The following is a 10,900-nucleotide window of genomic DNA, read 5'->3' as shown; positions in this document are numbered from 1 at the left end:
TAAGAGAAGGGGGGTTGAATCTTAGCCTCCCTTTTTACTGAAAATTACTTTCTCACTTTTAAAAGAACTTTAGAAGATATTTTTACTTTTGTCTCTTAACAAGTTAAGAGACATTTTTGTTTTGTCTCGTAACAAGTTGAGAGACAATTTTCATTTTGTCTCCTGCGAACCAGAAACGGAGAAGAAGCAGAGAAGAGAGAATCACACCAAGAAGTATCCTAGTTCAGCTGTTAAGTGCAATACAGCTTACATCCAGTCTCTATCATAACAATGATGGAATTTCACTATCTTTTACAAGATTACAAACACCAATACTTTTTCTAGGATCTACCCAACCCTATCAGAGACAAACCCATATTCTACACCCAATCTGAATTTGATTAGGACTCAAAACCTAGCTTTCAACCGCAAAGTGCTAACCTAACTTGTAAGAGAATTCTCACAAGATCATGAAACACAACATACAGATGTACAAAGAAACTCTGAGACATCTATGACTTTTTTTTCTAATATTGATTACTGCATTTTTCCTCTCACTGGCTTTTTCTTACAAACCTCACCATGTTTGTCTTTTACCATGAGACCCATATAAATAATACTAAGAAAAAGAAAACAAAATGAACATCTTTGAAGGAGAAGAACTCAGGAAGCTTAAGTAGCTATGAGAAATCTGTGCTTTTCACTTTCTCTCCTTGATCTCAACCCTTGGCCGTTCACCCTTAATATAGAAGGGAAAGCTTCCAAGGTTGAAACCAATTCAACCAAGCAAATTCTTCTCCAACCGAGAGTAGCAGTGGTTCGAACAGAGAGAAGAGAGAGGGAAAACCGAAACAAAACCAACATACATGTACCTCTCTCAACCCTTTTCACCAAAATTCTTCAATCTGAGCCTTTCATCTTGACTTTGGCCCCAAAAATGAATTTGAACCCTTGATGAACCTCTATCCCAGGACAGCTCCTTGCTTTCTATTTTTTGCTTCTTCCTACGTGTAGCTCTGCGGCTACCTTCTTTCTTTGATGAACAAAAAATGGAAGTGAACTTTTGCAACTAAAATCTTCCTCTCTGACAGAGGCGGATTGCTTCTATTTTTGACTTCGAAAATCTTAAAGCCCTTCTTCAAATCTTGCCTTCAATGGCAAAAATCTTGCCATGCCTTTTTTCAGATCTTCCTTCTTCATAACCTTTCTTCCATAGGCTTCTCTGTTACTTTACTTTTTCTCCTGATAACTTCTTCTTTATTCCATCTTCTTTTCTGACTAATGATATGACCGAATGCAAAGAGAGAGGAGAGAGAAGATACAAAGCTTTCAATGCAATATTAAACCTAATTTAGTTTTGAGTTTCGATTACCTATGCATGCAATTAATCAATTTAAATTTTGAATTCCATTCCACAATGTAGTAGGTAACCGTGGCTTGCTTTGAAAACCTTTGGGTTCCTTCTTTTGATCATTCAATATTGGTTAGTGCGCTTGTGACATGGGCCTCTTTGGATCTTCTTTCTTTCATTTCAATGCATAGCCACTTATATTAATTTTGCACAAGGCTTGATTAATAACAAGTTGAGCTCATATTGCCTTTTGACCTAATAGGAAACTCATTTTTATTTTCTACACACTAACACACCCATCATACAAACAATTTGAAGCAAATATCAAATTAACATTTTTCTAATAAATGTTTTAATAATGTTTGATCATCATTTAAATTAGACATAAGTTTTCCAAACTCAACACTATTCATTCTGAGTTGCACTATATTTATTTCACACTCTTTTTGACTTGAACATTAGAGTGTCTTTACAGATTTTTACCGCCTTCGTTCTTTGAAAATCGACATATCACATATGCTTCATCCCACCCAAATTGAAACGAGCTCAACCTTAGTCCGAACAAGCTGTACCTCTCCCAAAACTTACCGCGCAAAAACAACACCCAAACAAATTCTAAGACAATCCTTTATAATCTTACAAAAATTTAGTTTTGATATATCCTACAAATAAAAATAAAACTACAATGATCCTTCCACACTCAATAATCCAACAAAAAGTCCAATCTTAACAAAAACTTTATCCAATATGTCAAAAAAATCCAACAACTAACACATTTTCTTTAAACCAAAATCAAACTCCTTTAATACACAAAAAAAAAAATCAAACTCCCTTAATTAACCCACTACAGATGTAGTTGAGACAAAGTGTGAGTGACAAATCAATTTGCCTCATATTAAGCTACACCTGGGATCGATTCCCACTCTTACCATATTTGAGGTTGATATTGTGCTTCTTTGTTCTGTCTCGTCGCGTCAATTTTAGGATTATTTTTTTTACCACCTAAACCCGAATTTATGACTCAGTATATTCTCAAATTCAAACAATAGACAAAAAAATTAAAGAATTTTTTCCAAATCAACTTAGCTCCTTCCTCCCCCCACCCCCCCACTGTTAGCATTTTCTCCTCATTCTTCACCGCCGCATTGCTGGAAGCAGGCATTGCCCTTGCTTTTTTATTTTCTGACAATAATTCTTTTTGGAAAAATCCCACTCAACCTTCTTAGGAATCAAATGAACAAATTCAAATCCCTAACAATATCAGATTCGCACCCCATAATACCGGAAAGGATAAAAGAAAAAAAAAGTTTTAAAGAAGAATCCCTCCACCGACTCTGTAATTGAAGCTTTGGAGAAGAAAAAAGGAAGTACCACAAATCAATTGAACTTAGTGTTGGCGATTGAAAATGACAACGAGAAGAAGAAATACAATGCAGTGGTGCATGAAGAAAAAGAAGCATCTTTGTTAAAAAATGAAAAAGTTGGAAAGAAAAAAAATAATAGAATTGAGATTGAAGATAAAATGTAAGAATTATTTAAAAATTTTATTAAAAAATTAAAATTTAAGTATTTGTGTTACACAAAACTCATTTTTTATAAATATAATATTAATGTTTTTGTTTAATAAATATTTTTGTTAATATTTACAAAATGAAAAAGTATGAGGTATCAACATATTATCTGCCAACTTATTGCCAATAATGATTAATTATTATATTTTAAACACATATATAAAGAGACACATCCAAAAAATATATCTATAAAGACACTTCTATTAAATACAGCTATAAAAAAGATATTTTTATTAGATACATCTACAAAGACACTTTTATTAAACATACTTATAAATAAGAGTTGGCAGATGTTGACAAAAATATTGTTGGTAACGTAGCAGAATTATTACAAAATTTATGAATATAAATAATTATTTTTCTTTAGTCTTGTGATTCTTTTGGGTCGGTAACACTGCCCTAGTCTCACCCATGAGTCCATGCAGTTCACAATAGGCAGTTAGAATGTTAGACACAGTCCATGCTCGATGCCTCAAAACCTTTGTCAGCCAGAAGAGCACCATAGTTGTGGTCACTAGCTTGATCCAACGAAGCAAACTATATTTCTCTCAACAACACGAGATGAGTCCTATTTATTTGTTTATATTTCTATTTTGTATTATGCGGGCATATAATTTCTTATGACTTGTCAACTAAATATATGAAATAGAATAAGCATTCAAAGTATGTATTTTATCGCATAAGAAAATGTTTGTGTAACACAACAAATAAAATGGATAACAACGAATTCATCTAGCTAATGTTTTACGTCGGGTTATGTTTCAAACTAAAAGCTTAATTCAAGCCACCACAGTCAAGTTAAATCTACAATTGAATTAAATTAAAAAAAAATGTACAAATTTACAAGAAAAAATTACAGGAGAAAATATAAATTTGACTAATCGAACTCTTCATCAAATGTGTATACGCTTTAGTCGCTCAAGTGTTTAGGGTTGATTCACTCAATTCTCCTCTAATCAAGTTTTTTAAGATTTGTTCTTCATCTAACAATCAACAATTATTCAATACATGCATACAAATATCATGAGGACTTATCTAAAGGTTGTAATGGGATTAGAGTAAAGATAAAGATGTATGTGATCAAATGAGCTTGAAATTTGAATTTTTGATTAACTTAAACTTTCATCTAACATACATAACAACGTATACAATTTTAATACAAAACTAGCTACTCATTATTCACTTTTTCACACACTCATACATTCTTTTCAATTCACATCTCATATGCATTATTCTTACTTTATTTTGGGGTTAACATTAGCAAGTTCTTATGACAATAGAAATAATATTATGAATTTGATTTGAATATAGAATTCTAACTTTTTATACTCGGTTTTAGTCATTGCCATAATTGGGGGGTTTCTATAATTCTCATCCAAAAACTCGTAACTTCTTCATTTATTTTTTGGGTTAATAGTCAAATTAGTCTCTGAAAATTTTAAATTCATTTTTCAAATATTTTTTCAATCAAATTGATCATTAAAAGATTGTGAATTAATCATATTTGTCCTCCTGTCTTTCCATTAACAATTTTCTTCAAAGATTAATGTTATAAAACGTTAATTGATAACATATATAACACCTAATATGTCTAATTGGATATTGATCAGATATGTTTATGAAAATTTATTAATTTAGTCATTTTCTTCAATTACAAAAATCTTATTCCTAATATAACATAGTGACTAAATTTATAGATTTTCGTAAATATATTTAGTTAACGTCTAATTGAACATGTTATATGTCATGTATGCTATCAGTTAATATTTTACATCATCAATTATTGACGAAAATTGTGAGTAAAGTAATCAAAGGACAGATATAATTAATTCGTAATCTTTGAAAGACTAATTTGATTGAAAAATCTTTCAGGAACGAATTAAAAAAATGTCTTATCTTTAAGAAACTATTTTTTTGTGTGTCTAAACATGGAAAGAAACAAAGCAACACTATCCTATATCCGAGCGAATAATTTGCTGGAGATCAGCACAAGGCTCAGACCAAATAACATGATTAGAGTTACTCTTGACACCATATCTAGCCATCCAATCCGCAGCTCTATTTGCTTCTCGGGACACCCACTCAACGTGAACAAGCCAAGAATGAGATAAAAGCTCCTGAATCTTGTGAACCAAATCTGTTACTTCAGATGAATACCCACTTGTAAGCTCATGCATGATAGGCAGAATGTCAAGGAATATCCCTCAAACCGCAATCCTAAACTAAAACCAGCCCCCTTCAAGCATCAAATAATTCACATCTGATGATAGACTAGATGGAATGCTTCCAGAGCAGCCCGAGACCCAATCTTTCTTAGAATCTCTAATAATACACCCAAATCCCGCTAAATTTGAATCCTGATACAAGCTTGCATTACAATTAACTTTAAAACTGTTGCCTATCGGTAGTTTCCAACACAGTCAATTTCGGAGAGACTGAAAGGCATTGTTTCGATTCTTGTAAATCTGTAAGTCCTTGGCGGTAATTCTGCCCAAGCCAACAACATTGTGGTCTGTCCAAGGGTTGTCAGTATTAAATATGTCTTTAAGAAACTAATTTAACTATTAACTATTTATTTATTTATTTTTATGCATGTGCTTGAGCTCCTTATCAATGTTGGTAATCGTATTAAATTGTTATAACTAGAAGACTAAAACTAGACATCAATTATTGTTTGAGGTCAATTACAAACTTGTTCTTTTCTTTTCACCTTGGATGATGATGATTATATGGACGTTAGGTGGGTAGGTTTATCGTCTTCACTTTTCACCACGGCAAATAAAAGAAAATAAAAAATTTAAAAAGAATATTTTCACTAGAATAATCTGGTTCACTTTTTTTTCACTAGAATCTTCTGCCAAAAGCAGGGCCGCATTTGATCTTATGATTGCTCATTTGGGACTATATAAAAAATTTCATAAACTAAGCAAACTAGGTAGCTTAGATTAATTAGGCACGTAAAAACTAATAAACAATAATGGGTGTTTTTGATAGTATTAGAGAGGTGTGTGAAAAATGGTGTGGAATACAGCACAAAAGTAGAAAAAGCTGAACCAAATACAGGGAATGGAAATAAAGGTGAAGATGGATTGCGAAGGGTGCGAGAGAAGGGCGAAGAAATCAGTGGAAGGGATGAAAGGCGTGACAGAAGTGGAAGTTGAACCCAAGTAGAGCAAGTTAACTGTAAAGGGTTACGTGGATCCAGAGAAAGTGTTAGAGCGCGTGAGGCAGCGCACTGGGAAGAAAGCAGAGTTTTGGCCATATGTACCATACGACGTCGTTCCACACCCGTATGCGCCAGAGGCTTATGACAAGAAGGCTCCGCCTGGGTACGTCAGGAACGTGCTCTTGGATCCAGAAGCTTCTCAACTGGCACGTGCTAGCTCCTTCGAGGTCAAGTACACCACCGCCTTCAGCGATGAGAACCCCAATGCTTGCACTGTTATGTGATGTATCTTGGTTATTCAATGCTGTGTATGTCATTTGTGGAGCTTCATGTACAGTGTCATTTTACAAAGTGGCATAAGTACGTAACAACTAAAAAAAGTAACAAGCCTAAACACAATAACAAAGTCCAATTAATCCTATAAAAGAAGGTTATTCTCATAGTGGAATTCCTACTTGTCTTTTACCAGATTTATTCTCAATTTCTATTATATGTATTCATCCACCAAAATTTAAAGGTCTTCAATCATTATGATTCTTATATTACATTCCTACATCAAACTAATTTCGTTACACCACACTTTTCATGACCGTATCCAATTTTTTAATCTCCCTTTCTCAGTTTGCTTTACAATTTAGATGTACACACATTCCTAAAATTTCAAATTTTAAATTTTGAATACAAAATTAAAACTAAAAAAAGGATTTCTCTCCCTTCTTTGTTTCCAATTTTATCTCTTTCTCCTCTTTTTCGGTTCTTCTACTTCTTCATCATCAGTTTCTCTTCTTTTTTTTCTCCTCCTTTTAATGATTCTATTTTTGTATAATCTTCTTCTTCTTCTTCAATAGTTTTTATTCATCATCTTCTTCTTCTAATTCTTACTGTTCCTAATTTAAGTCAGAAGTGGAGATTATAGAGTTAGTGTACGCACTAAGATAGAGAATGTCACTGTACTTGATGGATCCAACCTTTCGGGGAGTCATCGCGGTGGAGGCAACGCTATCGCTGGTGGTAGGGTTGCGGCAGTGGATGAGATGGCGACTGCTACGGTGGTGGACCATGCTATGGCGGTGTTGGACCATGCTACGTCGGTGGTGGTCGCAGTGGGTGCGGTGGAGTTTGTGGTGATCTTCAATGCTGTAGGGATGGATACGGAGGAGGAATCAGCGAAAGAGAGCAGATCGCTGGAAGGTACTGAGTCACCGCCACAAAGAGCACATGCAATGAGACTATGAAAGCAAAGAGCACAACAATGATATAATAATTTTATATTTGTCTTTATCTTTCTGTCCGTAAAGACTAGATTTGCAACCAGACAAGGATTCATCTTTATTTTCAAGATGTTCCTAATGTCCGTCCTTTTAATTTTGACTATATCTATATGTAATTTGATATGAAATTTGAATTTTAAATATGCACAACCTTATCAAGCATTCAAACCATCTCTCAAATAATCAAATTTCAATTTTCTTCTTACCATAACTCTCTTTCTTTCTCTATCTTCTCTCATGTCTTTCTTCTCCCAGATCTATATATCTCTCTGCATCATTTCTTTTCTTTTATTTTTGTTATCTCTGTGTTCTCTTTGTCAAACGGAGATTTCTTGATGGTGACATGCATTATGGTATTGTGTTTGTTGCGGGGAAGCAGAGGGAAGAAGTAGAGACATGACAGGGAGGAGCGAGAGATGCATACTGGCATCGACAACAATGGGCATGCAGTTTGGTGAGGCTGAGATGATTTGGATGGCAATAGACAGAACGGAAGAGAAGTCATAGTTGTAGCACCAGAAGCGGCCATCAACGGTCTTGGTGCGATAATGTTGTATTCTATGCTTATGTAAGTAGTCGTCTTCTTCAAATGAACGTATACGATTTTTAATTTTGATATGCCTACTCATACTCCTCTTTGTTCAGTCACAGATTCATAATGGTTTGCGATGATGAGCTATGTGTGTTCCTTATTATTTGATCTGATGTATATGTTCTAATTTTGGTAAGAATTGAAATGATGATGTTGTTGTTGTGCAGAGGCGTCTTTGCTTGGTGTGGAGCTTTTGATGCAGTAAATCCATAACCTCATTGTTGTTGCCGGGATTCTATTTGCAATTCCCCAAAAGGTCTTAATCTCTGTCCCTCTTATCTTCAATTTGCATCCAATGTACAAACCAAATGAGATTGTTAAGTAATGCAGCATGAACTAATCATTTTTCCTTTAGTTTTTGATGTCCTGGCTTTGTATTTTCAGAGTATATATTCATTTTCATCATCCTCATAGATCATATTTTTCAATTTTTTTCTTTTCATCACTCCATTAATGGAGCAGAGTACGTGAAGGCAAAATCAAATTGGCTACTGGAAATTCGTGGGCAACCCCGGCAAGAAGGTTTAGCTTTCGGAGTCCAAGATCCAGCAGCTCTGCTTGATTTCCAGAGACATTTTCTTGCAACAGCCAGATTTATGGGATCTCCAATCTTTCATTTAGATTTGTGGTACTCTAACTTCTTGCAATCCCTGACACTATGGCTTTCTTTCTTCATAACAAGTGAATATGCACACTTTTGTGCACCCCTTACTCTACTGCTTTCTTTCTTGCAATCCCTTTTGTTCGGTCTTCTTCCTTTCTTTTTGAAGTCAGCATTTGATTGATTTGTTATTGCGTTTATTTTTTATTTTAATTTTTTCTAATAGTGGTTTTATATTCTTTTAATTTAAGAGTGACATTACTATTATATTTTTTAATATGTTTTTTAACCATATTTTAAAATCTTGATTTTCATTTCATATCACCTCTCTATAATCTTATTTTTCCAATACATTATTGACTAAGATTTGGTAACTTCTACTGTTTATGATACACGGTTTGGTATCTCCTTTTTGAGTTTTGATAATGAAATTTGGTAAATATTTTGATTTTAACTGTTTATGTGATCTTTTCATATCTTTATCATGATCATAACCTCAGAAAAAAGAAAATAATATCACCACAGAAGCAAGGAGGTGAAGAAACCATGATGGCAGTCCTGAATGTAATAATTGAAAGAGAAGGGAGGAATTGGAGAAAGAAAGTGGTGGTTCAGGTTCACATTCTTCCTTGCAAAGCCTTCTCTGGCATGGTGGTTCTGCTGATGGTGCTTGGTTCAGTTGTGCCTCAAATAAGGTATATATGATGGATATGAATGAATCCTCAAATTGAGACAATTTCATTTCATAAATAACAAAGTAACTAACTCATATTATTCTTTGTTTTCGCAGGTATGATAGGTTCCATTAACACTGCCATACACATTCTCACTTTAGTTTATTTCTTATTTTGTAGTTATTAGTTCAGTGCCTTCATTGCCATACTCTATTGTGGCATATCTTTTGGGGTGCATTAAAACATGCGAATGGAATTGAAGGCAGATCAATAATTGTTGTTAGAGTAATAGCATGCTTTCAACCCTTGCATAATTGTCAGGTAAGTACTATATGACTTATATAGACATGATTTTCAAGCTTGATGTGAGATAAAAAAAAAACACTTATGTCTATTATGTGTTATCCTCTGTTATTAATTATCAGATTGTTTTATGAACTCATGGGGGATGAATGCTATCTTCAAGTTTTTCGTCATTTGCTAAAGCCTGTCATGAAGATACATAAAATTTTTCTCATCTAGCTGAAGCTTGAAGTTTGTAGTTTTCTTTTATTATTATTTGTCTATAAAAAAATCAAGTTATTAAAAATTCCATATCAAAGCATTGTATCGCCCTAGCACCTATTGATAAATATTTTTATGTTATGCATTTTCACTGAAAAGGGTCTATTTGTCATCTTCATCATTGATTGATTGACTATTGTTCTTTAGGTTATTTTTTCATTGAATGGTTAAGGCTCATACGAGCTATATGTTATAAGGATTTGTATTTTATTTTTATCCTTTTTGAAATTATATGGTTTGCTTTGTGTATTATGCTATGTTTGAAAGACATTCCAGCAGAAGAGGGTATTAGGTTAAAGTTTTTATGATAAAAAAAAGTGTGAAAAATAACAAATATTGATAATCAGGTTGAATACTACCGTTACTCTCCATTTCAAAGCTTTGGTTAGACATAGTGAATAAGATTTGGAATTACTTTTGCTCATGTTTTGATCTGTGAGAGTATGCATTAGAGTATATATATGTTTGTTTTCTTTTCAAGTTATTTTTTTCATTTGTGATTGAACTTATGTAACATATAATGATTAATTCAAATAATCAACATATATTGTTGCATGGAGAGGTTTCTTCATTTTATGGTATTATGAATTCAAATATCTTAGTGATTAAATGATAGATTAAATAACATTAATTACGTCTTTGTTTTTTGGTATTATTTAGGAAAAGCCAATGACGGCTTTGGGTGAACAAGTGTGTCAATCTGTAGTGATAATGTTGGAAAGATTATGCACGACAAACCATTCACTGTATGCAGTTTGTATGCCTTCCATATGTGCAAACCTTTCTATGAGTATGATAGGAAAGATGGGAACCAGTACTGTTCCCAGGCCATTCACTGTATTCACCATTCTTCATTCATATGTTGCAACTATACTAAAGACTTTTAGTATTATAAGATGTTTTAAATATTTAATAAATTATTTCTAAAAAAATAGAGCCATTGTGTTTCAAATGGTTATACTATTTTATTTTTTAGTCTTTCGTTATATTATGAGATATTCCAACTGCATAACTAATTGAGAATCAACAATATTGGCAGGATTATTTTATAGACTTAAACCTTGACTAAAGATTAAATACATGTCATTAATAAAGAATGGTCCAGTTAATGGAACCCTCATCCTCTTGGTT

General features: G+C 33.2%; 1 protein-coding gene, 1 long non-coding RNA gene and 1 pseudogene across 9 annotated transcripts in view; all 3 read left to right on the top strand.

Moving 5' to 3' along the window:
* Nucleotides 1-5,806: 5,806 nt before the first annotated feature.
* Nucleotides 5,807-10,900, top strand: part of LOC107487343 (heavy metal-associated isoprenylated plant protein 27-like) — a 43,232-nt gene continuing 38,138 nt past the window's right edge. Inside the window, exon 1 of the mRNA XM_016107958.3 lies at nucleotides 5,807-5,905. Within this exon, the coding sequence (XP_015963444.2) occupies nucleotides 5,879-5,905 (27 nt within the window). The 5' untranslated portion in view covers nucleotides 5,807-5,878. The remainder of the gene's footprint in view (nucleotides 5,906-10,900) is intronic.
* LOC107487344 (heavy metal-associated isoprenylated plant protein 27-like) lies at nucleotides 5,879-6,351 on the top strand (annotated as a pseudogene).
* Nucleotides 6,540-10,698, top strand: LOC107487463 (uncharacterized). 8 transcript variants are annotated; one of them, XR_008009507.1, is made up of 6 exons: nucleotides 6,821-7,179; nucleotides 7,245-7,258; nucleotides 7,718-7,906; nucleotides 8,098-8,186; nucleotides 8,393-9,226; nucleotides 9,322-10,412. It is a non-coding gene; the product is annotated as an uncharacterized LOC107487463 (long non-coding RNA). The 8 variants fall into 8 exon arrangements; XR_008009504.1 differs by having other exon boundaries at nucleotides 6,540-7,179; nucleotides 7,245-7,906; XR_008009503.1 differs by having other exon boundaries at nucleotides 6,821-7,258.

Source organism: Arachis duranensis, chromosome 5, assembly GCF_000817695.3.
Source record: "Arachis duranensis cultivar V14167 chromosome 5, aradu.V14167.gnm2.J7QH, whole genome shotgun sequence".
Taxonomy (NCBI): Eukaryota; Viridiplantae; Streptophyta; class Magnoliopsida; order Fabales; family Fabaceae; genus Arachis; species Arachis duranensis.
This window is presented reverse-complemented; position numbering and strand designations above follow the sequence as displayed.